The sequence below is a fragment of the Neofelis nebulosa genome, chromosome 4, assembly GCF_028018385.1.
Source record: "Neofelis nebulosa isolate mNeoNeb1 chromosome 4, mNeoNeb1.pri, whole genome shotgun sequence".
In the NCBI taxonomy this organism is placed as follows: domain Eukaryota; kingdom Metazoa; phylum Chordata; class Mammalia; order Carnivora; family Felidae; genus Neofelis; species Neofelis nebulosa.
Window position 1 is genome coordinate 72,389,230 of NC_080785.1, and position 26,774 is coordinate 72,416,003.

At 37.1% G+C, this 26,774-nt stretch overlaps 1 protein-coding gene and 1 long non-coding RNA gene across 3 annotated transcripts; one reads left to right on the plus strand and one right to left on the minus strand.

Annotated features, from left to right (window-relative positions):
- Positions 1 to 43: 43 nt before the first annotated feature.
- On the plus strand, positions 44 to 11,339 carry BET1 (Bet1 golgi vesicular membrane trafficking protein). 2 transcript variants are annotated; one of them, XM_058725075.1, is made up of 5 exons: positions 44 to 232; positions 4,096 to 4,220; positions 6,809 to 6,865; positions 8,674 to 8,707; positions 10,677 to 11,339. In XM_058725075.1, the coding sequence occupies exons 1-5, from the start codon at positions 214 to 216 to the stop codon at positions 10,733 to 10,735; spliced, it is 294 nt and encodes a 97-aa protein (XP_058581058.1). In that variant the 5' UTR covers positions 44 to 213; the 3' UTR covers positions 10,736 to 11,339. The 2 variants fall into 2 exon arrangements, with proteins under 2 accessions (XP_058581058.1, XP_058581057.1); XM_058725074.1 differs by lacking the exon at positions 10,677 to 11,339 and having other exon boundaries at positions 48 to 232; positions 8,674 to 9,839.
- On the minus strand, positions 9,327 to 25,053 carry LOC131509390 (uncharacterized). The gene is made up of 5 exons (XR_009260465.1): positions 24,885 to 25,053; positions 14,812 to 14,942; positions 14,435 to 14,533; positions 11,665 to 11,699; positions 9,327 to 9,922 (listed from the first exon to the last, which is right to left on the minus strand). It is a non-coding gene; the product is annotated as an uncharacterized LOC131509390 (long non-coding RNA).
- Between the last annotated feature and the right edge of the window lie 1,721 nt (positions 25,054 to 26,774).

A 26,774-nucleotide genomic window follows, 5' to 3' on the forward strand; every position in this document is an offset into this window, starting at 1 on the left:
GAATGCCATTCAAGCCGCCTCGCAGGGCAGTGATAAGTGCCTGGGTGACGCCATCAACCGGCGCGCTGTTTAGCGTCCACTGATGTCGTGGCGCTTTGGAGAAAGAACTTGGTGTTTCTTCAGGCCCTGGTTCTGAAGACGCCGTCCGGGGGGCCCGTGGCTCCTTTCTACCCACCCCTCCTTCTGCTTTTTTTCCTTCCCTACTCTGGCAGGATGAGGCGTGCAGGCCTGGGTAAGAAGAGGGCTGAGGTTCGAAGTTCGGGTCCCTAGAACTGGTCGTACTGGGCGCGGGGATGTGGAAGGAAACCGGACCGGTCTTATGTCACTGGAATCTGGGCCAGAAAACAGGATGTATTGGAAGGGTCTTTGGAGGCGGTGCCGAGTGGAAACACACCATTTGTCCCAGATTCAAAAGCTTTTCTTTAGTTTGGTTCAGTCCTAAGTTTCAATGGTAGGTTTATAGAGTAGTGGAGGAATGGGGGTGGGGTATGTCCAGGTGCCAACTCAATAGTCAAGGTTGTTTTTTTTTAATTGTTAATGACTGTCAGAGAGTGATTATGAAAACTGCTGGGTTTCCCGAATTCCGGCTTCGGTTTCTCATACTGTACTCGTCCTGGATGTTAGTTTTTTCAGAAGCGAAATTTGAAGAATGAATGTTGCACGCGAAGCACACTAACAATCATATTAAACTGGTAACAGTGAGTTACAAAGGTAAACGTACATGTCGTTACTGTTAAAGACTGTAGTGTGTAAGATTGGGGGCAAAGGCCATTTTATCCAGAACATTTCTTATCTGAGTCTTGCTCCACTGTGAAAACTTAGGAAACAGGTTCACCAAGCACAAGGACTTTTAAGGGGGCCATTATAAGGCACAGCTAATAAAACAGCATTTTCTGGTTTTTGAAGCTCTCTAATAAGAGATACTTTTTTTTTTTTAAAAACCTGCTAAATTGGGGTACAGTATACCTGAGAAAATATATGGAATATTTGGAAAAAGGGAATGTTGCTTTTTTTCAGTTGTTACAATTAGACGAAAAAAAAGTTTTTCGAAAGTGCCAGGTATTTAAAATTAGTGAAATTTTCCAGTAACTTTAGACGTATACATTGATTAAAAAATTGTATGAGGAAGAGCTTTTGAAAAATACAGCTTTTATGAATACTTGGATCATAGAAAGTTGGCCAAGTAACTTGTAGGGGAAAAATAACTAATTTTGAACAGTTCAGTTTTATATGCTTAATTTTTTTCTTTTTATCATTATTAATGACACTTATTGTGTACTTGAGTAAGCTCTAAGTGTACAGTTAATTGTGGCCCTGTTTGTGCTCCCAGAGCTTCCAGTCTGTAGGATGGTGAGTAGGAACATGTACAAAGATAAATTATGGTATAAGGTGATAACTATGCATCCAAATACTGAATAAGTTCTACAGCTAGTGTCTCAGAGGTTTCAGAGATAGAGCACTGCATACTTTGTGGAGATATCAGAACTTGGCCCTAGAGCTTGAATAATGGAGGGTGAGACAGGCAAGTTCCAGTTGGAAACCAGACTCCCCCTCTCCTATTCCTACCCCCCCCCCCCCCCCGCAAAGTTGTAGGACTAGAATTATGAATAGTTTAAGGGTTATCATTAAGCCAGTTTGATTGAATTAGGAGACATGGAACCAGAACCACATTGAGAAGATCTTTTGAGTGCCGGCCAAGGAGTTTGGATCTCAGCAATAGGTCCTTTGGGCCCTTTGAATTTTTTTTTTTTTTTTTTTTTTTTTTTCAGCAGTGTGCCATCATTTAAATTGCAGGAAACAAAGTGTTGAGAAGTTGTGGTTCTTAGCCCTGACTGTACATTATAATCACCTGGACAGCTTTTAAGGCATTGATACCTGGACTGCAGCCCAGACTAATTACATTAGAATCTCTAGGATGGATATGGATAGAGCTTTTGTTTTGTTTTGTTTTTGAAGCTCCCTTGTAGTTGAGTGGAAAGACAAGACGTTTACTTAAGTGTCTATTGTTATCATTTACACTGGTGTGCTGTGATTGTAATTTTTTTAAATTCTGTGTGTTGTTTTGTTTTGTATCAGTGTGTATTGGCCTGGAATTTTAAACTTGGGATAAATATTGAAGCTGATAGATATTCATGTGGAACACTTCACATGAATCTCTAAATGATTTGGCTCAGTTATTGATAGAAACTACCAAAAGAAGTAGCATATATCTAAATGGACAAAGGCTAAGGATGATCTTTGGCATTCACTAGCTTTCCTACAACTTTTCATACTATATTTGGAGAGTTTTATGGATAGTGTGTCAGCAGTTGAGGGAAAATTTGGGAAATGCAAATCTTTCTACCCTGGAACACACTTAAACAAGTGTTAAACATTTTGTTGTGGTTTCGGTGGTGGTGGAAATTGTGTGTCTGCTGCATATAAAGTACTCATTAGGTACAGGGGATATAGAAGTATGATACACTGTCTCTGCCCTCAAAGAAGTTTATGATTCCATTCTTGAGAAAGGCAGGCTCATTCAAAGTTGCATAACAGTGAATTCAGATTCTATTTAATTCATTTACAAGTATTTATTGAGTGTGCCTTTGTGTGTGTGCATCTGTGTGTGTGTGTGTACACATTTGTGGGGGATATATAGCCATAAGTGAAACAAATTTAGTTTTTGCCCTTGTAGAACTATCTAGAGTGTGATATTACTGTTATGTACAGCAAGAGCTGTAGGAATTCAGAGGGAGTTTTACCTTTTAGAGAAAGTGAGGTTCCTGCTGTGTCTTGAAAGAGCTTCCATTTTACACTTCAGCCATCCTTCAACTACGAGCACTGACTGCTACTTCCTACCCTTCCATCTTTTACTGTCCCTGTTGCCCCATCTACTCTTTGAGTTTGTAGAGACCTAGTCTCTGTATCATCCCTTCCTCATTTCTCCATTGTAACTACTTCAATTCCTGTCCAGTATAGACCCCATATTCCATATCTTAAACCTCTCTTTTGTCAAGCAGTCTCAGCCTTTTGGAGCTCTGTTCTTCAGCCCCAGTGCTGTAAATCTCTTGATGAAATTCTTGATCAATCCAACGATGCAGGTTCTCACGGGCTAACTCAGGCTGATGAGTCCTTCTTCAGAAAAATCACACATTCAGGAGGATTGAAACCACCACAGTGTGTTGCCTCGGCCAGGATTATTTTCTCACCCTAGGATCCGTGTAGTCCTAGTCACTTTCCCTCATTATTCCCCTTACTGCTTTTTCCAAATGATACCGTTCCTTAAAGACAGCCCTATCTCTTCCTTTACTGAGAAAACTGATTGTATCAACTGTCTTTTGAAAACGTGGTTAAATAAGACCCTCAACTATGCTTTCCTCTTTCAATCCTTTAGCATATTTATATATAGATTCACTCTTCAGGCTCACTCCACCCGTTTGATTGCCTGGTGAATATCAAGCACTTTATTAGATAGTAGCTGGGACTGTGTATTCTGAAGTGCAATTCCACAGACGATAAGCTCCAAAAAGTAGTACCTAGAAAGAACAATGGATCTGACACATGGAAGTTTCTGAAATATTTGTTGAATGAATTCCCCTCTTAATTCTCAGGTAATGTTCTCCATAAGTTATTTTCCATAAGTTCTCTCTTCTATTTAAAAGAAAGAAATGCAAATAAAGGACCCTCCCTCTGCCATGAGCTCTTTCCTGCTACATTTATCCTCTTGCTCCCTTTCCCTTCGTAGCCAAGCTTCTTCAATGGATAGTTGAGACTTACTTTTAGATCCTTTTTAAAAGTTGTAGTTTTATGGAGAGGGAATGTATCCTGAATATCCTTGTAGATCAGTGCCTACTTTAGTGTCTTGTGGGCAATTAATAAGCAATCAATAAATAAGTATAAAACAAATTGAGTATTCTTTGCTTAAAAGAGGGCATTAGAAAAGAATTGTTCTGATCTCCATTTGGTTATTAATTTTTAAAATTCCTTTGAAGTGTGAATGTTATAGACATATGTGGTCTGCAACGCCCTCCAGGGGTCTTTTTTGGTTCTTTTCTATCAAGGCTTCAAAGGTGGCTTGTTTTTGCTACAACTATACTGTGACTCTGATCCTTGCAGGTGAAGGAGTACCTCCAGGCAACTATGGGAACTATGGGTATGCTAACAGTGGGTACAGTGCCTGTGAAGAAGAAAATGAGAGACTCACTGAAAGTCTGAGAAGCAAAGTAACTGCTATAAAATCTGTAAGTACATAACAGATGATATACTTTCCAATTTGTGTATTTATGTATACATATGTACTTATAAACTATTTGTTGGTATCATATGGAGGAATTCAGTTACCCAAGTTGTGTATAGTTCAGTGAGGTCAAAGTACACTCAAAATTTAAACATGATTTGAATAGAAGATTAAAAGTGTGGCCAAATCAAAACATAATGGTACATTTATTTTTTTTAACTTTAGCTGTGTGTGTGTGTGTGTGTGTGTGTGTGTGTGTGTAAATCTACAGTACTATATGTTGTCTGTAGTAATGTCTCAGAACGGTACATCTTCCACCCCCAAGCAGTTCTTCTCCTGACTTTCATTCTTCTAGTATACTAAGCTACACATCTCAGTGTTTCTATCTTTGTACATCACGTTAGTCACTGAGTTTTGTGCTTCCTTCTTTCTGTTTCTACTTTTCTATTTCTGATACTATCCCCTGGTTTTCGTAGGCAAAGTATGGAGAGAGCCTCGTAACCTATTTGTTCCTCATTTTTTGCATGTTCCGCCATCTTTTTGGAGTGTTTGTAAAATTGCATCCTTTGCTCCCAGAAGTCTTCAGTGACTTCCCATGATGTAAGAATAAAATCCATACTCTGTAGCTTGGTTAAATGGGTCCTTTAGAGATTATCCACAGCTTATCAGACCTTATCTCCTACACTTCTGGAATGTGTATATGTTTTCTGCCAGACACATTAGAGAATCTCTCGTCCTGTGCATGGTGTCACTTGCACTCCCACATCTTTGATCATACTCTCCCTTTACTGGGGAGGTGTCCTTTCCCTCCTTACATTGGCCAAAGCCTTTAATAGTAAAGGCTCCACTTCACTGCACTCCTTCCTTCCTGCAAGCTTTACCTAATTAGCACATCAAAAGTAACTCTTTTCCTTGTGAACATAAGACAGTTTGCACCATTTCTACAGCACGTATTGCATAGGAATCTGCATTGGGATTATTTGTATGTAAAAGAAGTTTACCAGAATGTAGGGTTTTCTGTTTTTATTTTTATCTTTAACACAGCACCTAAGCATAATTCGTTATCAGTGGTATTGAGTTTAACATGTGTTAAGTAAAAGAATTACAAAAATATGATTTTAACAGTGTATGTAATTGATTCTGTATTACAGTAAACATGCTATAAACTCATAGAGCCTTCAGTAGAAACTCATGTTGCTAAAACTTAATTGGTATTTCATTAGTCTTTGGAAAATACAATTGTGTTCAGCCTGGATACTAATAACATTCTGAAAAGAGTGTTGTTTTCAAAGTCATATTAGATCAAAAAGAGTTGATCTACGAACTAAGTAATACTGTATAATGTTAACAGTTTAGAAAATCAACATTGATAGAGAATTAAGAATTATTTATTTATTTTTAACTCTGACATTGATAATTTAGCTCCTTATTGGAAGAAAGCTTTACCTCCCCACCCCCCCACCCCCCGGGAAATTTCTTTCCTTGTCATGAATGAAAGTTGTAGAAAGTAGCTAGGTGATTTGGGCTATTGGGCTTTATAGTTGCTTTATTATCTCTGGGTTGTTAAATTTGGGGAAAAAGCTCATGTTCTGATCTATAGAATTCTAGTGTGATTTTGTGTATCACCCCATATACTTTCCACACGAGAAGTTGAGAACAATATTTGCAATGGTTTGCCAAGATTTTCATTTGTTGCTTGTAATTTATCCAAATATCTTGGAAGTGAAGCCTTTAATGAATTTGTCATATAAAGTATTGAATAGGCTTTGGTCTGAATAACAGCAATAATCACTTAAATTGTATTTTTTTAAGGCTCGGCTGAGCCTTAACAATAACTTGTCAATCTTTTTCCAGTTTATTGTCATACTTTAAAGAAAAACTTTTAGAATCTAAATAGGGCACCCCATGACTTAGTTAAGCCTCCTATTCTTGATTTTGGCTCAATTATGATGTCATGGTTCATGAGACCAAGCCCTGCGTTGAGACCGAGCCCTGCATTGGGCTTTATGCTGACAGCGCAGAACCTGCTTAGGATTCTCTTTCTCTCTCTTTCTCTGTCTCTGTCTCTCTGTCTCTCTCTGTCCCTCCCCTGCTCATTCTCTTTCTCTCAAATAAACATTTTTTAAAAAGAATCTGAATAAATAACTAGTTTAGGCATATATTCAAAGTAATGTCCCATGTAGATTTGAATTGATAATATAAGTACTTATATATATCTCTTAAAATGTAAAGAAGAAAATATACATATAAATGCTGTTGTATGAATAATATAAAGAGAGGAAGAAAAAAGCATGCAAGGATAAGAGATCCAGAGAGAAGTGTGTACCAAAATTAAAAGATGGAATTGAATATTAAGATGAAATCAAAATGTAGAGCAGGGAGACAATATCCATAGTTGGGAAACAGTAGAAATTCTAAATTTATTCTCCTTTAATGTCAGTGGAAAAATTATCAGAAAAAACTATATGTAGTTTATAGTTTTAGAAGACAGTTTTGAGAAAATGTGTATGCTTAGAATGGCATTTTACTCTATAACACTTAAATGCCATTATGTGAGTAATAATGCATGTGTCTTTTTTTTTTTTTTAATAGCTTTCCATTGAAATAGGCCATGAGGTTAAACATCAAAATAAATTATTAGCTGAAATGGTAAGTGGTTGTGACTTTAAATTTAAGAAAGTTGATCTAATATTCTCAAATTTAGTCTGTTAATCAGGAATAATATCATTTTAACTCTTATCCATTTTGAACTTAATCTAGAGATCATAAGTTCTGGATTCCGGTCTATTTGTATCTCATTGCTTTGAAATAACTAATAGGTTTGGGGCGCCTGGGTGGCGCAGTCGGTTAAGCGTCCGACTTCAGCCAGGTCACGATCTCGCGGTCTGTGAGTTCGAGCCCCGCGTCAGGCTCTGGGCTGATGGCTCGGAGCCTGGAGCCTGTTTCCGATTCTGTGTCTCCCTCTCTCTCTGCCCCTCCCCCGTTCATGCTCTGTCTCTCTCTGTCCCAAAAGTAAATTAAAAAAAAAAAAAAAAAAAAAAAAGTTGGAAAAAAAAAAGAAAAAAAGAAATAACTAATAGGTTTATTCATTCTTGCATTTTTCATCTTACCTAACACACTGTGAGTAGGAGGAGGAGGTGGAAGCCATTGTATTTTTAATCTTATGTTTAAAACACTGTTAAAGACTCAGGAAAAATGACTGTTTTGAGTGTTCTTGGAGATCTCAATGAATACTGACTACCAAGTAATCAAAAAGCACTTCATATCCATCCAATTGATTGTCTTTCATGTAATGTGAGCCTATTTCTATTTGATCTCCTAAGGATCACTTCTGAACAAATCAATAAGATTTGAACATAGTAACATCCCAGAGCCTTTTATCTCTCCAGTCTAAGGGAGCTCAGCAACATATACCTTTCTTTGTAGAACCTCTTACCATTCTTTAATATTTATTTCGAATGTCAAATTTCTCTAGACCTTCCCTAGTTTCTCCACTTGCTTTTAAAATTGTGTTATTCAGAAAAATGTCATTGAAAGCAATGTTCTTATGGAGGTTGTGCATTCAAATCACTGGGGAACTTTCTGTAAGTGTTTATGCTAGTTCTCAATCTAAATAGAATTTTAGGGGGAGGGACCTACATATATGTATTTTGGAAAAAGAAAAGTGTCCCAGGTGATTGTGATACATAACCCTGGTGAAGAGCTATAGATCTGAAGTGCTTGAACTACATAGAGCCCAAGCTGTGCAAATGCTGTCATTATGCTGGGGCCTTTACATCTTAGGATACTGAGATTTCTGTGAAAGTGCAGTATTTCTAATCTACACCTAGTCCTCTCATTTTTAGGACTTTTCCAGTTTCCAACTATGTTTTAATATGGTAGTTTTCCCCATCCATATTTGGAGTCTTAACCACATTTTACTACCTTTACATGATATTCTCTTAACTTTTAATAAACTCTGCTGTACTTCAAAGTCAGCTATCTGAATTAAAGAATCTTAAAAGTAAAGTACCTTTAACTGCTAACCATATTAAACTTTAGATGAATTATCATACTGAATTACTGAAAGCAACCAACCATTTGCCCTTTGAGAGCAATGCCCCAACAAAAACTGAGAATCAAACACCTGTATGATAGTAGACAAACTACTTACCTTTATTATTAGTGTCTTAATTCACACAATTGGAAAAAGACCTAAATAGTTTGGGATTTTGAATTACTCTGATGCTGAAAGAAATGTTTATTCGATGAAAGAGCTTTTTATTCATTGAGAGAATTACTCTATTTTGCACAGAGTAATCAGGCTTGATTACCCAAGTTATAAACAGGCTCTTGAATTGATTAAACACTAAAAATTTCATTAAAAATGTATTCTAAGAACAGTATATTCAATTACTTAAATGTGCATATGTACAATATTAGAATCTAACTATTTTGTTTTCCTTTTCTCCTCATAGGATTCACAGTTTGATTCTACAACTGGATTTCTAGGTAAAACTATGGGAAAACTGAAGATTTTATCTAGAGGGAGCCAAACAAAGCTGTTGTGCTATATGATGCTGTTTTCATTGTTTGTCTTTTTTGTCATTTATTGGATTATTAAACTGAGGTGATGCAAGTAAGTGTGAGTTTGGGATTTGTTCCAACTTAACTGTTTGGAGTACCATTTTGGTAAAAAATCAGCATCAAAACATTCCTAATTTTCAAATATTATGACTTTTTCCATTGACGATTACTGAATTGTGCTTGTTTTATAAATCACATTAGGTAATACAGTACTCTTTGAATACTGTTTCTTAATGATTAATTTTTTGCCCCTATTTTCAGGGGTACTGAGATGGGCTGAAGTCAGTCTGGCCCTAAGAATTTTCTTTCCTGTTGTTTGCCATCAGATTAAATAGCCGTATAATACTCTGTTATTAGCATAAATGTAGGTTTATGTTCACGTGAAGAAACTTAGTGGGAGAATAACAGAATGCCTGGAGAGCCTGATGTTGAGCTCTTGAGGTAGTGAACAAGTTTGCGATTGAATGCTATATGTCTTTTCCCAAGTTGTCATCAACCCTGATAATGTATTCCCCTTTCTTCCTTCATTTGGTTAAAATTATAGGCTGATTTCCTCTTACCTAAGTTTTCCTCAAAATTTTTGATGATATGACTTCTCGTTCTCCTCTGCCCAAGGACCTCATCTTTTACTAAAGCTTGTTATTTTGGCATATTTCTTGTAGGGCCCAAAACAAATGTATACTAGTCTAGTTGTTTTTTGTTAACTTTATACATACCATTGACTTGGCTTATAATAATTTTATGATTTTAGCTGCTTAGGTAGGCCATTTGGTTATAATTTGTGATAGAATAATGTGAAGCTAAAGTAATTGCTAAGCTCCGAGTGGAAATAAAATTAACTGCCTCTGCTTTATTATGTGTTCAAAATAGATATTGAAAGTACTCAGGCATTGAACTTGGGGTTAAGAGTATTGTTGCTTTAATCCAGTATGTTTGTTTGTGGAAAGGAAGACAAAGATGGATAGAAAGAAATATTAAAATGTTCTTAAATACTCTGTATTGCTACTGTTTGGGATTTGCCCATTGATGGGCTCTAAAAATAAAATTTTTAGTGAAATATATTGTCTTTGTTGCCTCTTTGTTCGAGTGTTTTTGTTTTTTTTGTTGTTGTTGTTTTTACATAGAATCTGAGACATGGTCCTGAAAACAGATTCCAAACAAAATCAGGAAAAGTTAATATATTTGTGTTATTTCAGAATTTGCTTCAAACAAATGACATAAATCATGACTTCAGTTTGAAAAATCTCTTTCTTTGTATTTTCAGTTGTAAGTCTATTATCTTTGATTTTGCTGAGTGCAATCCTTTTTGCTCATCCTTAATTACCTATCAATTCAGGTCCTGTCTTTGGCTGTGTTTATCATCAGGCCTCTACTGGACAGGTGGAAACACCAGAACTGAGAGGGGTTAAGTGACTTTTCATATAAGAGGCCAGAATGGGCGCCTGGGTGGCGCAGTCGGTTAAGCGTCCGACTTCAGCCAGGTCACGATCTCGCGGTCCGTGAGTTCGAGCCCCGCGTCAGGCTCTGGGCTGATGGCTCAGAGCCTGGAGCCAGTTTCCGATTCTGTGTCTCCCTCTCTCTCTGGCCCTCCCCCGTTCATGCTATGTCTCTCTCTGTCCCAAAAATAAAAATAAAAAACGTTGAAAAAAAAAAAAAAAAGAGGCCAGAAGATTTATGATGTGATATAAGGGACTCTGGTTTGAGTTGATATAAGGGACTCTGGTTTGAGTTAGATGACCTGAGTTCAGATCACCATTCCTTAACTTGCTCAGTCCCTTTTGGGACTGTTTCTTCATTCTTCATTCACCTATTTCCTAGGATTGTTGTGAGAGGTAGATAATTTATTGAAAATACATGACACATAATAAATATTAGTTCTCCCTATTGTTAACAGACACATCAGATATTTTACAAGACAACATGCTGGTGTCAGGCTTTGAGATGATGCTGTGACTTCCAAGTGGACATCCCTATCAGAGATTGATTCAGTTTTGAAGAATTATTTAACTGTGTACTCTGTGCCAACTGTGTGACATCAGAGCTCAGGGAAGACTCAAAAATCATTGTCAATAATTAAAATTGCAAAAGGAAGAACAGAAGTCCAAAGAAAAATGACTAGAAGATGGAAACAAGAGAACCAACAATGGGAATAAATGAAATATCAAAGCCTTGGGAAAACCAGTGATGGCAAGTGGGGGATGGATTTCAAGATTAAGGTTTGGCTGTTATATGACAGTCTTTGTAAAGTATTAAAACACTATTTAAATGTTAGATATTATCAAGGAGGTGGGGATTTCAGGAAATGGGGTTTGGGGGCGATGTAAAAGTGATTCTCATCACTGCACTGTCCATTTCTTATTTTACAATTCTTTCTAAAAACTGCCTAAAACAGGTTGGCTGAGATTCCTGGCAGGCAGCAGACTTTTCTGGAAGGGCCTGTCCCTGCCCCATCAGAGATTCTTCTGACAACACCATTTCTTCCTTTTGTTTGGAAACCCCTAGCAAAAAGTACTCCCAGAAATAAAATTGGGGGAACACCTCAAATATGGAAAAGTTTTAGCCCTTCATAATCCTTCACAAGCCCATTGCTAACTCTATAGTACTTTATTGCTATAGGTGTCTGGGAAGTTGATTATAACAATTCAGGCAAAATATTCACACTATAGTTTTTATTCAGACAGTGTAAGACTTGCAGATATTTGGGTGGTGGGTGACACACTATATATTCTATATTTTAAAGGGTGGAGAAAATTGAGGAAGCAATTTATAAAAATCCCAAATGTCCACATTTTTCTGCCAAGTATCTAGTCACTTCATTTCACTATGAGTTGGTCCTTGGAAGTATGCTAACACATTTGCACAGAAAAGAAAGTATTACTTACCTGTACCATCCCTTTTGGATACAAGGTGTAGGTCTCTACAATGAGGAGAGGGAGAATTACACATATTATTGATAGAATTCAAATTGGCATGCAAATTAATTCTTGGATACTACTGGAACAGAGAATAGTCGTTAAATCTAAAGCAAATATGCACCATCTTAAACATCAGAATTCTGGAGCAGAAAACCCAGCACCTGCATCCATAGAAAGCTTGTTCTATAAAATAAACTAGTTGTCCTATTTTTTCAATGCTCTTAAATTTCAAATTATATGTATTGAATTTGCTTCCTTGTAGAGAAAGTGGGAAAAGCGCTTGATAATTTGGGTTCATTCAGTTAGTAAATAACTTCATCAGGCTATACTGATGAATAACCTTTGACTAAATATTTACTGGGAAGCAGAATAGCACCATAGCTAAGACTGAGAGCTATGAGGTCACACTGGCTGAACATAAATCCTGGTTCCCACTCATAAGTTTGGGCGGATGACCTCTCCACCTCAGGTACTCTCTTTGTAAAACAGGAATAAAAATTGTATATAGGTAGTGGTAACACAGCATTACTGTGCTAATTAAGTGATATTACTTGTAAAGAAATTAGAATGGGTTCCTGGGACTCAGTGGTAGATGTTGCCTTTGTGGTTGGACGCTTAGAAATCTAATCGGTCACACTCACCCACATGTTGCTGAAAAAATTTCTCCCCGCTGCCTGGCCTCCCCGCCCCACCATCCTGCTACAGAAGGAAACCGCTGTCTTTCCTCTTCTAGTGAGGGGTCACCACTTTCTGGAAGTTAGTTCAATTAGGTTTCTTTGCAGCCTCAGCAATCTGATGGAATTAAAAAAAAAATTTAACGTTCATTCATTTTTTGATAGAGACAGAGCGTGAGTGGGGGAGGGAAAGAGAGAGAGGGAGACGCATTATCTGAAGAAGCCTCCGGGCTCTGAACTATCAGCACAGAGCCGGACACGGGGCTCGAACCCACGGACCGTGAGATCATGACCTGAGGCAAAGTTGGACGCTTAGCCGACTGAGCCACCCAGACACCCCTAATGGAATTAAAAAAAAAAAAAAAAAATCTATGAAATTTTAGTATATCTATCTTATTTACATTATTAGAATGAGGGCAACAGAGTTCAGCTTTGGAAGCAGAAGTCTGAAGAGAGAAACTTAGAAAGTTGTCTACCTGTAGAGGTTTGATGAAACAGTTGATAAACATTCTATTTCCTTTTACTTTCTCTACAGTTATATTTTTTAATTCCATTTTGAAACTTACTTAACTGTATGAGGTACAGGGCACAAATGATTTTCTTTTTTTTTAATTTATTTTTAAATGTTTATTTATTTTTGAGAGAGACAGAGTGTGAGCAGGGGAGGGGCAGAGAGAGGGAGACACAGAATCCGAAGCCTCAGCAGAGAGCCTGATGTGGGGCTCGAACTCACAAACCTCAAGATCATGACCTGGGCCAAAGTCACTTAACAGACTGAGACCTACAAATGATTTTCTTTTTAACTTACAAAGTGCCAACTAGTTATTCTCACAGTAAATATTGGATAACATTTTCTTGCTCTTACATAGAGGGTCTTTTGCTGGGGTATTTATTTTGTTCTATCCAGTTTTCTATTCTTGCACCAGTAACACACTATTTTAATTATTGGACTTTCGTAGTGTTTTCATAGTTAATAGATACCTATTCATTCTTTCTGATGAACTTCATTATACTTTGATGATATTTTAATAAGGCAGAGTGGATTTTTATGAGAACCACGTTAATCTTTTATAATATTCTCTGAAGAAAATCTCCAAAATGTTTCCCTAACTGGAAAGTTGGATTCTGACTCCAAGCAAATTTCTCATTTCATTTCATTACATATTAATATTTAATGGTATAGCCCCAGAAACCAGCTTTCTGGGGCTGGGAAGGGTAGGACGGTGATTTATAGTAATTTTTTATTTCTTTGGTGTAAATATTCCCACCACACTTGATTTCAATCTACCAATGTGACATCACTGAACACAGTTGTGAAAATATCTGCACAATTGGCTCTCATGAGCTGGTACAAGGTACTGTAGCATACCACTGGCTATACTGATGACAAATATTCTTTTAAAAGATGTATAAGTTACTTGTTTTTTAGATGAGGACATCTCACTTAAATTTTAATAGAAAACAAAATTAGGCAACATGAAGTTAAATTGATAAATTAACTTGAGAATAGTATTTTTCAAAGACAGTGGACTCTTAGAAGATCATTTGTGCATTTTGCATGTCAACCTTTTCTTAATTTGCATGCATAAATTCATGCTACATTTATGGACCTTCCATCCTTTGATAGTTCAAGTTCTGTATATGAATCATATACGAAAAGGGTAGGTGATTATAGTCATTCTCCATGCTTTTCCCTGCAATTGGATGTTCAAACAGAGTGCAAGGGTCACTCTGTATATTTTAAAAAGCTTTTTTCTCTTTAGAAAAGTATTGGCTTCTGGGGCGCCTGGGTGGCTCAGTTGGTTGAGCGACCAACTTCGGCTTAGATCATGATCTTGCAGTTTGTGAGTTTAAGCCCCGTGTCAGGCTCTGTGCTGACAGCTCAGAGACTGGAGCCTACTTCAGATTCTATGTCTCCCCCCCTCTCTACCCCTCCCCTGCTCACACTCTGTGTCTGTCTCTCAATAATAAATAAACGTTAAACAAAATTTTCTTTAAATAAAAAAAAAGTATTGGCTTCTAAAGTTTATCTTAGCTGAAGAGTTCAACTCACTGGGTCTCACCTTTTTAGAAGAATTTTTCACAAGCCTTTGAAGGACGACCATATAAACTGAAGAGACTTGCAAAGTGCCAGGACCAGGTCTTAAAATAATCTTTCCTTACTTTTCAAAATGAACAGAAAGATAGAAAAACACAATATGTTTTAATAAAAACATTATCCACAAACTACATGTGAGATTCTAAAATTCACATTAGCTTAATAATTTATAACTTTAATAGCTACAAATATAACCATATTATCCATTGTAAATGTAAGTATTCTACAAAGTTTTTATGAAGAAAAATAAACGTTTATTGTTTTCTTTTTAGTAATTAAGTCAACTTTGCTAACTTCAACAAGGGTCTAATATTATGTAATTCTATAAAAAATTGTTCCTACCATGCTTTTTCAAAGATCCACAATCATGGTGTGATTCACATTAAAGCAGACAGCTGAATCTGACTTTCTCAGTACTTAATAGCTTCTCTCATGACCACAGTGAATTTGGAAATAAGCAAAAAAACCCATACCTGAAAAAAAAAAAAAAAAGGTCCACATGAAACAGATTTTAATAAACAGTGAAAAACTTTGTTAGGTCATCAATTTATATTTTAAAAGAATATTTATAATTATTCCTTTCTCCTCAACTTTCTTATTAATGAATAGTCCTAAAAACCAATAACTTATTAAGCTTTCTGCATTATTCAATAATGCATTGGGTTTAAACGTATATTCTTTACTTTCAAGGAAACTGGAGCATAAGTGTTATGTAAGATAAACTGTACGCAGAAAAGTTATTGGAATAAAATGCTTTAGTCTGCTTATAGACAGATTTAATGTTTAGCATTTTAAAGCCTCCTTTTAAAGTATTATAATTTCACATTTATGTATATTTATTTAATATATTAAACATTATTTAAACAAAATTAAAGGTAAGTTGGGTTTCTTTTGTTTGTGCATGCGTGCGTGCACGCGCACACACACACACACACACACACACACACACACACACACACACACGTTTTCCAGGGAGAATAAATACGTTCCAGTGATTTTTGTTAAAGATGTCCATACTACCAGATTAAAATTCCTTCAGTGATTAATGGATTATCTTCCAGGTTATTGCTCAAAAGACAAGAAAATTTCTTTTTTTTATCTTTAAGACAAGAAAATTTCTGGGGTTGCTTGGGTGACTTAGTCGGTTAAGCAGCCAACTTTGGTCATAATCTCACGGTTCGTGGGTTCGAACTCCGCCTCGGGTTCTGTGCTGACAGTTCAGAGTCTGTAGCCTGCTTCAGATTCTGTGTCTCCCTCTCTCTCTGCCCCTCCCCTGCTCTCTCTCTCTCTCTCTAATAATTAAACATTAAAAATAATTTTAAAGACAAGAAAATTTCTGAATGGTGTGTGCTAGTCGGCTCCCTTGGATTCTCTTTACTTTTTCTGGATTTACTTCTCACGATTAAATAATTTAATTTTAAGCTATTTCTCAAATAGTTTCTAGAATTCATAGAGAGAGCTATTTAAGTGGGATCAATGCGGATAGAGAACATTCTTATTGATTACACACTGTTTCATCTTCAAAACTTCCACAAAATTACTTTTGAAGGCTCAGCAGAAACAGCATGAGGGCACTGGCATATTTAAACTCTGGCAGAAAACTAGAAAAGCACAAAAATTTTCTTTGCACTCCCAATCAGGGTCACACAGAGCAAGTGGCAACACCAGACTCCTTACTGTGAACTTCTTTGCAGGTAAGATAAGACAACTTGCTTAACACAAAATTGTTTAATGCAAAGTTTAATCTATCTTCTTTCGTACATGTAGTATATCTGCATCTGCCTGTTGGGCTAATGGTTAGCCAACTGCCTTTGAGGGAGTCGCTTAAGTTCTTTGTACTTTCACACATCCAAGATTAACCACTAGGAAATTCTCATGTAATAAGGTTTAATATAAGCTGAATATTTGTAAACAAGTGAGAAGGAAAGAAGAATATATATTTTCTCTCTCTACATAAAATTTATATATATTTATTTATATTATATACATATTTATGCATGACTGTCAATTTTTGTTCTAGTACTTACTTAGAGCTATTGTAAATACATTGCTCTGGTACCACCTAGTATTTAAAACTCATTTCTTCCTTACCAGTGAGAAACTTTTTAACAACTGTTACCTCTTCAAAAACTATCTGTGGCATCTGGTGACTATATATCCCATATACTCAGTTTTACTACATTTTTTAGAGATATGAATTTCTCATAATAAAAGAACATGAAAATTATTCATGGAAAAGGACATTTTTAACTATCAAAACTAAGGTATTTTTGTTGTATTAAGAAATATTTGGTATCTACCAATATAAGAGATCTTATATTAAACACCTGTGCCTTCCCTAGAGCCCATGGCACAAGAGTAAATTCCAAGAAGCATTTGATGAATAAATTAACCAGAGAACATATCTTTTTTATCATCTCTCACTAAAATTCCAGTGCCGATAACCATAGAAAATCCTTAATAAAAATGTGTGACTTGGGACACCTGGGTGGTTCGGTCAGTTGAGCAACCACCTCTTGGCTCTGGCTCATGTCATGATCTCACGGTTTGCGGGATCCAGCTCTGTGATGGGCTGTACGCTGATAGCACGGAGCCTGCTTGGGATTCCGTCTCCCCCCTCTCTCTGCCCCTCCTCTTCTCACACTCTTTCTCTCAAATAAATAAATAAACAAAAAAATTTTGTGGCTTGATTAATACTATGCCAAGTTCAGTTACTAGCTGAGCTTCATTGAATATTGGAGGCACAACAGTATACCCATTAAGTTAATTAGGGGCCAAAAAATGTTGCTAATTTCACATTTTTCTCATGGCTTTCCCTTTTATAAAGTTGAAGGAGCATGAGTTAAAATCAGATGCTCCCCTACAGGGTCAAGAACAGATGCCACTTCATCAGGCACAAGTGGCACAAGAGTGGAGGAAAGCTATTTCATATTCCTCCTCTCCTATAACTACTCATACTTTAAAACATAAGAGGTTTATGAGCATATTGGACCCAAGTTGATCAGGTTAGCAGGGCCTTCCATTCCCAAAAAAACCTAGAGTAATAAAAAATGTTTATTTTGAGAGAGAGAGAGAGAGAGAGAGAGAGAGAGAACAAGCATGCATGGAGGCATGCATGAGTAGGGAAGGGGCAGAGACGGAGAGAGAGAGAGAGAGAGAGAGAGAGAGAGAGAGAGAGAGAGAGAGAGAGAGAGAGAGAGAGAGAGAATCCCAAGCAGCCCTCACGCTGTCAGCTCAGAGCCCAGTGTGGGTCTCAATCCCATGAACCATGAGACCATGACCTGAAATCAAGAGTTGGAGACTTAACTGACTAAGCCACTCAGGCACCCCATAACCTAGACTTTTTTAAAGTTTTCTTTTTTTCCTTCTGTTTCTATTCCTAAGTAATTGGAACTGACTCCTGTCCTTAGTGAAAAAGTCTGCATTTCGTACAAAGTCCTAACAAGATGTGTAACCCATTTAGTCAGCAATGTAAGTGGCAGCTTCTCACTAGGAGTTGTCATTGGCACACAGACCAAGGACTTATTCAGGACAAGGAGTGGGGCAGTACATCACCACTGCAGGCAGATAGGCCCATCCAGTCAGCCTAACATTCCTGGTGGTCCACATTTTGCTGCCATGGATGATACACTGTATAGTCATCACATTTTTTTTAAGTAGGCTTCATGTCCAATGCAGAGCCCAACATGGGGCTCCAACTCATGACCTTGAGATCAATGCCTAAGCTGAGATCAAGAGCTGGACACTTAACCTACTGAGCCACTTAGGCATTCCTAGTCATCACCTTTCTTTACATGTCACCTTGATACCTACTGAAAAGGGGAATCAGAGGAAATACAAGTTTTATTTTATATCTTTCAGATCAGACAGTCCATTCTCATTCATGAAAGGCAAGTGATAAATATTAGCAACTTAGAAACTCAGCTCTTTAGGTCTACCATGGATTTTCAGACCTATAATTTTCTGGCAGGTTCACAGTACTATATAATTTTGAACTGGAAATGAGACACTATCTAATTCCAACACATCATTTCATAAATGCAAGCTTCTGGTCAGCATATTTTCACAGGTAAAACTGAAAGAAAACTGAGGATCGATTGAGACAAGAGTGTACATGTAGATAGAATAACAAAGACAAACAGATTTGTCTTGCTGGTCTGGCTACCTTATTTCTCATTATCAAATTTCTGATCATTAGCTTAGCCAACGAAATAGCAGAATTGGTAAGAAGATTGGTGTTAGGGGAACAGAAGAAAGATAAAATCATTAAATTCACACATCACAGGAGTACCACTGTGGTTCATCACAAACAGCACGATCACCAGCTCTAAAACGTTCTAGGTCCTGGATATATAAGGAGAAAAGAAAAAAAAAGGGAAATCTGCAGATGGCCGAACGTGATTGAACAGACTATTTAGAATGCAGCACAGAAAGACAACAAGTAGAAACTGAAAGTGAAATAAAGATACGCAAAATGAGAACTCCAGCTTGTATCGAATATTCCCAAGGGAAAAAATGGAAGAAAAGGAAATGGGGAAAAGTTTTAAGAGATAATGAATGAAATTCTCTGATATGCCACCCTATGATGCAAGCAGACTCATAAAGGAAAGAGAAGAACAAGAAATCCCACAGCTATGTGTACCACATTAAAAATGCAAAACATGGGGCACCTGGGTGGCTCAATGGGCTGAGCTGCTGCAGACTTTAGCTCAGGTCATGAGGTTGCGGTTCATGAGTTCGAGCCCTGCATCAGGCTCTGTGCTGACAGCTGGGAGCCTGGAGCCTGCTTCGGATTCGGTGTCTTCCTCTCTCTCTGCCCCTCCCCCTCTCGCACTCTGTCTCCAGCTCAAAAATAAATAAAAATATTTTAAAAAAATTAAAATGCAAAACACTAAAGATGAGGAAAAGCCATCCTAAATGTATTTCTTCAATAAGAGGAATAATGAACATAGAAGCAAGGAGATGAACATAAGAGTGACACTTGAAAGGTAACAAGAGTACCCGATTTATTTGGTCATATTCTTTCAAATGTGAACTGTCCCTTGCCTTATTTTCAGGGCTTTGAGACCAATAAAAATGGGGGAACAATGGCTTATGAAATGAAACCACTCTAATCGACAGAACTCCATAATAGAGCCTAAAGTAGCAGCACTCCAGACTTAAAGGTTAGGACTAATGGGAATGAGGGGAGTGGTCAGAGAGGAACTTAAATTTATTCCCCAAACTCATATAATTATGTCACACCTGCTACTGCATGAGGAGATGGTATGGCCTCAAATGTGCTGTTCCTTTTCAAAGCCTTGTGCCCACTGGTATAAGAAAAAGTATCCTTACAGACAGTGATAAACACAGCCGGAGAGTCAAATCTGGGAAAACACATAGGATGATGGTAGTTTAAGAAGACTTATTCCACTCACTTGTAACATCAGATCGTATACCAGCTTCACTAAGACCAAGCGAAGTGGTGAAACCCTCTGGCAACAGAGGGAAAAAGCCACTGCTGTGTAAGCTCTTGGCTCCCATGCCTGAGGTTAAGAGGTCAAAGGAGCACTGGATTAAAACTGGCCATACTTATTGGCAAAGTAAATGATCAGTCCTATCAGAATCGGAGCTGTTTGTTGTCAGCCCTGGCCAATTCCCAGTGTCCGGGTGCTCAATAAATATTTACCGAGTGAATGAATTGAAGTAATCTGAAACACAAAGGAAGGTATAACTTTAATAGGCAACTTAAATCCCTCTGAAATACATCATACTCTCTGAAGGTAAATTTAAAAAATAAACAGAATCTAGCTACTGGTTTTCTGTGCAATCATATTTAAAAGAGGAGAGGGTTATAAAAATTTTAGATAATGGTAAATTGAGTTTACTAATTTATGACCTGACACGTAAGGGAAAATTCTATTTTCAGGCCACACAAACATATTTTTAAATGAAAATATTTATAAAACACTTTTCAGTTGGTTGTATATCCTCGCCATTACACAGAAAAATAACAGAGCAAGGCTTGTGTGGTGGATGTTGGTTGTTTTTACGTATCCAGCTCCCGGGCACCCCTGCCTATTATGGGGCAATCTCTGTATGAGTGTTGCTTCCCACCCCAGAAGCCAAAGGGGCTGGGGACTCTCTTCCTGCTCTCCAGGTAGTCTGGGTGTAGGCTCATTGGGTATTTCCAACCAGGGCTTCCAAAGATGCAGGGACCTGAAAAACCACTAATGACAGAAGCCAGCAGCATCAGCTATTCAGCAGAGCTAGACGCAGAGTCCAGTGGCAGCAGCCTCGAGTGTCCCACGTTGAACAGTTTGGCAGAGACACCGAAACAAGAGCCTTGTTGTCCACTAGCGGCAGTACCAGTGACAACCATCAGGAGTGCTCATCAGTCAAGACTAGCTATGCTTCCTGCTCTTTGGCCAACCTTCGTTTCCCCATGTCAGTTTTCTGTTCTTGATCCCCCCATCTTCCGGAATGATTATGTGGACAACTTGAAAACAGCTTCATTTTCTCTTCAAGTTAGCCAAAACCATTTTCTTGACATAAAACTCTGACTGATACACCTTGCCATTCGTGATACAACTTCATGTGAGATAGTACTGTGTAATATTACTAAGAGAAAACACACAAAATGAGTCCATCGTCCCTTACTTTACACATCTGCACCTGAACTTGGAGAAGAAAAAGTTCTATGAATTGTGGGCTGAATTAATTAATTTAAGAAGTATTTCTAATCTGTCTTGGCATTACATAAATGCTATCTATGCAGACGGCAATGCGGACCATAATAGCCACAGATGACTTTTTATATTTGGCTCAAAATCTGACTATGCTCCATCACACACTTTGTCTTTCAGACAATGCATCCTTATTACAAAGGCATGCTTCATTTTTAACTAGGTAACTTACCTCTCGGGAATGTGATATTGATGATGTTTTTGTCTATACACTGATGTAACTTTCCTATGACTCATAGGTAGCAGCTGATCAGGGACACGTTGATGCTAATTCATCATCTAAACATCCTTCTGGGTCATACATAAACATAAAACAGACTAACTTGTATACACTAAAGTAATTTCAAGGGCTTCATCACATCATCATAGCTTTAGAGGAAGAAAACTAGATGCTATTCCAAATAGTCTCTCTTTTCTGGAGGAGACGAAAAAAGAAAAAGGAATTATATACATAGATGTATGTATTCTACTGCAGAAAATCTAATTCTATCTATATCCACAATTGCACTTAAATTTCCCTTCACTCATTAATTCGGGGATTTTTTCTGTCAAGAGAAATTTAAACTTTAATAATGAAAAAAGAATAAAAAACATTCCCAATCTTAAATGGGAGGAAGATGCAGTAAAATAAATGTAAAAATATTGGTCATGATTCCTAATGGCAACACAATGGGATTCTTATGATAAAGAAGATTTTTTGTACCACAAACTATTAAGTCCAATAGTTTATTTTTGAGGGGAGGGAACATGGGAAAGTGCTATCCCTCAATAGTCTTCTACTAACCGGGATAATGTAAAATGATGACTTCTACTGTTTTTCAAAGGAAGACAGAAAGAGAGAGAGAAAGAGAGGGAGAGAGGGGGAGAGGGAGGGAGGGAGGGAGGGAGGGAGGGAAGGAGGGAGAGAGAGAGAGAGAGAGAGAGAGAGAGAGAGAGAGAGAGAGAAAGGAAGGGAGGGAGGGAGGGAGGGAGGGAGGAAGAAAGAAAGAAAGAAAAGTTTTACTACTTGTGGATTCTCAGTCCATCTTTACAAATTTGTGATTCTGGGTACTAAAAAAGAAGGGGATATGTCATTTTCTTAATTAAGGAAGAATTCATTGTTCACTGGCCCTAATACTCTATCTAAAGAACAAATGGGCTCTTTCCTTTGACTTCTCCCTACGTGCCATTCAGCAGTTACTAAACTTCTACACAATTTCTATTCATGCAACTGCCTTATCTAGTTATTTGGAACTATTTTAAGTTACTTATGTGTAACTATTTTACAATCACAATTTTTATTTTATTTTTATTATGTTTATTTATTTTTGAGAGTGAGAGTGACAGAGAGCAAGCAGGAGGAGGGGCAGAGAGAGAGGGAGACACAGAATCCGAAGCAGGCTCCAGGCTCTGAGCTGTCAGCACAGAGCCCAACTTGGGCTAGAAATCACGGACTGCAAAATCATAACCTGGGGCAAAGTCAGAAGCTTAACCGACTGAACCATCCAGGAACCCCTATAATCACAATTAAAATAAATAATAATTTGCAACCAAAAATAACTAGTACATATCTGTTTAGGAGAGAAGGGGACTATGGCTTGTATCAAAATGTTTTGAATGTGTAGGTGAATGTTTTCAAATTCAATAGTATCCGGTGAAGTTCATTATCTGATAAATGGCTTCTTAAAGTTGAGAGCTATAAAATATATGAGACTGATGTAACTTTTTAACACATATGATAAATATTAACAACTACTTAATAAGTAGAATATCAACATTAAAAATTCATAAGTCTGGGGTGCCTGGGTGGCTCAGTCAGTTAAGCATCTGACTTCGGCTCTGGTCATGATCTTGTGGTTTGTGAGTTGGAGAGCCCCACATAGGGCTCTCTGCTATTAGCCCAGAGCCTGCTTTGGATCCTGTCTCCTCTTTCTGCCCCTCCCCTGTGCATTCTCTCTCTCTCTCTCTCTCTCTCTCTCTCTCTCTCTCAAAAAAAACACAAAAAACAAAACAAAACAAAAAAAACTTTGTAAGTCCATTATAGCCACATAAACTGCATAAAAATATATGACATTAAGAAAAATTAAAGCCATGATAAATTTCTATTCCACAAGAATTAGTTAATTTAAAATTATTATTTCTAATACCTACTTCCTTCTATTATCACAAGAAATAGCAAAATAATACTTTTTAAAAAAAATGTTGTGAAAGAGATTTTAGTGACAATGTGGTCCATTTAAAAATGGAACTTTAAATGTGTACATTTTTATAAAAATGATAAAACTAAGAGATCATCATAAGAATTGAACTGCTTAAGATCACAGTAGTAGGTTGGGGCAAAGTGGAAAGTAGGCCAGGTTCCCTTTAAATCAAGTGTGTTTGCTCACATCACTACCTAGACTCCAACTCAGCCATGTTTGCTTGTCAATCACTTTTGTCATGAGAACGTTACTGAAAAGAAATAGCGTTAACAGCAAGTTTGTTTGTTTGTTTTAAAGTATCTAAAGGGACATGTAGCATTCTGTTCATGTTTCACTGGCAAAGCTCATCTCATGACCACCCAAACCACGGAAGGCAGAAGAGAAATCTTCCTATGTGCCTAGAAGTAAAGGGAAATATTTGGTGAGCAGCATTATATATATATATATTTGGTGAGCAGCATTATATATATATATATATATCTCAGCTATTCCTTTGAGCTTTGCAAGGAAAATATTCACTTCATTACACATTCACTGAATAATGAATATTCATATATCTGTGAAAATGCTACCAGAAGACAGAAGGCTAATGAAATTTGATATCTGATTATACCTATCTGCTTCATGAAACATATTACTAAGCAGATTTTTAAGTGGGTAACATGCAAAAACCTAGAATTTAAAACCAGATTTTAAAACCCCATATTGATTGGAATGTGTAATTTCTTCAAAATACACTTGTTTATTCATTAGGTAATGCTGCTTTTCCCCTCATTCAGGTTTACCCAATTTAGTAATGAAGTCAGTGCAGAAAAACTATGCTATAGGTATTTTTTTCTGTTTGATTGAAAAACCATTGTGGTTTGAAGGAAGTAACTAGAGAAAGGATAAAATACCCTAGCTGTAGAGGGGCCCTAAACGTCTGAATGGGAATATCAAGATTGCCACTAAAAACACTAAATGTTCTTAGGGGGAAAAATGCTAGAAGCCAATTTAATTACACCTTTATTGTTTAGAATATACGTGCTATGTTAGCCCATTTAAGCATTCATTATTTTTCAGGGGCTGTGCAGCTTATATAAAGTTAATATACAAGAACAATTGCCTTCACAAAGACCAACGATATGACACATTTAAGAATGTAATTTACTCAAAGGTCTTAAAAAGCCAACCCGCTGAAGTTTTGATGAGGCAAGAAAAGTTTGAGTCAGAAATACTTAGGTTTACATTTTAGCTTTTCTATTTTTAGCTGTGTGGCTAGTCATGTTTTCTTTGTGGCCCCATTTCCTTTCCTCTGAACTGGGGACACTTTTATCTATATCACAGAACTGTTGCAGGAATCATTCCTTCACTCCTTCTGTGAAATATTTAATAAGCCTCTCCATATGCCATGTGCTTTGCTAGGCATTAAGGTTACAATGAAGCACAAAGCAGGTAAGAGAGAAGCTAAATCCACAGATAAACAAAACAAACATATTTTGATAAAGAAATAAATAAGAATGAGAGTTACCGAGGAGGCCACTTTAGATGGGATGGTTAGAGAGGCTTCTCTGAGACCCTGTGATTGGGAGGATGTGGATGAGCTTGGAGGAAAGACCAGCTGAGCAGAGGAAATATCAAGTGCAATGGTGTAGAGGCCGACTCAATAAAAAGCACGTACAGAAAATACAGCACTTAAGCTTCACCAGCCACACCCGCCCCAGCCTACTCACACTCTTATCACTACTCTGTCCTTCTGCTTTGCAGACTAACACTTCACTGGAACATGTGCTAACAGTTGTAATGAGTTTCAAAGGAAGCAAATATAATAAGTAAAATAGAAACCAATGAGAGCCTTTGGGGAACTTCACTGTTAGTGTGAATACAATCATTTAAGCCTAAGTGCCTGAGACATTTTCCAAGAGGAGGAAAAAAGTAATCTTGAACACAGTTACCTAAGAATATGTAATCTTGGAACAGGTCATCAATTCTACAACATTCGAATAAAAATGAGACTGGCACTTGCCTTTCTACAATTTAATTAGTAGGTTAATTGTCTGTATTGACTTTCCACCAAAATAAATATTCTAATGATATATTCCTTTTAGTCCAAGTAACATTCAAGTTCAGTTACTGGATCTCAGAGAGTAGTAGCCAAGGTTGCTAAATTACCCAGTATGAACCGAACAAATATATTGCTTATATCTTTCAGCCTAGAGGCGCCTGGGGAGCTCAGTGGGTTAAGTGTCTGACTTCAGCTCAGGTTATGATCTCGCAGTTCATGAGTTTGAGTCCAGCGTCTGTGCAGATAGCTCAGAGCCTGGAGCCTGCTTCGGATTCTGTGTCTCCCTCTCTCTCTGCCCCTTACCCACGTGTGCATGCTCTCTCTCTCTCTCTCTCTCTCCCTTTCTATCAAAAATAAATAAACATTTAAAAAATTTAAAAAAAAATAAAAGTTTTCACCTTAATGCCCCTTGAGGGGTTTGTATATTTACACGTCTTATTAACTTTACTGAAAAATTGCTCTGAGGGAAATAGACAATCACAGACCATCCAAATAAAATCATCTTTCAACAATGCAATAACACAGCTCCATCACTAAGTCCATGCAACATTTTGATCAAGTACTCCTGTCAAGGACCAGGCAATAGTCTCCTGATTCAACACACATAAAATTCAAATGTATGAAGACAAACATGTATTGAAGACCAGAAATATCCCAGACACTATCCTACTTTACACATTAAAGCAGATTCTAAGTCATTGTCAAGGAGAAATGCTTTATTGACTTTGATGCCAAAAACTTTGGGAACAGTGGACTTATCCCATGTTGTGACCCTTTAACAAAGATCTGCAGGAAACCAGACTGAAGTATCCAAGTGCCCACTTTTATTAACCACAAACGATTGAAATGAGATAAAACGGGAACAAAAAAAGCATTGCAATGCTAAGCTAATTCCTATTGCTTTAAATACAATAAAAATGAAAATTCTTCTTTTAGAGTTACCCAGAAAACCATAGTTCAGAGATCTTGCCTACACTCAGCTTGACTAGTAAAGAAATAAAGCTGATAGCATCAAAACATTCTTATGTTTGAATTCTCATTCTACCACTTAATGTGAATATTATATATCTTTATATATATATATGTGTGTGTATATATATATACATATATATACATATATATACATATACATATATATATATATGTACATGTACCATGAGTAGATTCCTTTCAAATGTATCCTGCTTAGTAAAGCTCTCAAAATAAGCCTGTCATACCTTCTTTCCTCCAGTTTTGAAAGTGAAGGCTTAACATCCTTTCTTCACAATGTGAAAGATGATCTGGATGGGAGGGGGTAGGAAAGAGCAAGGACAAAAGAGTGATTTGGGTTTTCTATGAAATAATATAAGCCTTCCA

Bases quoted from the DNA above. Each gene is read 5' to 3' on its own strand.
- BET1 (XM_058725074.1), top strand. The intron at 4,221-6,808 runs GTAAGTACATAA...TTTTTTTAATAG, and splicing joins AAGTAACTGCTATAAAATCT to CTTTCCATTGAAATAGGCCA. The intron at 6,866-8,673 runs GTAAGTGGTTGT...TTCTCCTCATAG, and splicing joins ATAAATTATTAGCTGAAATG to GATTCACAGTTTGATTCTAC.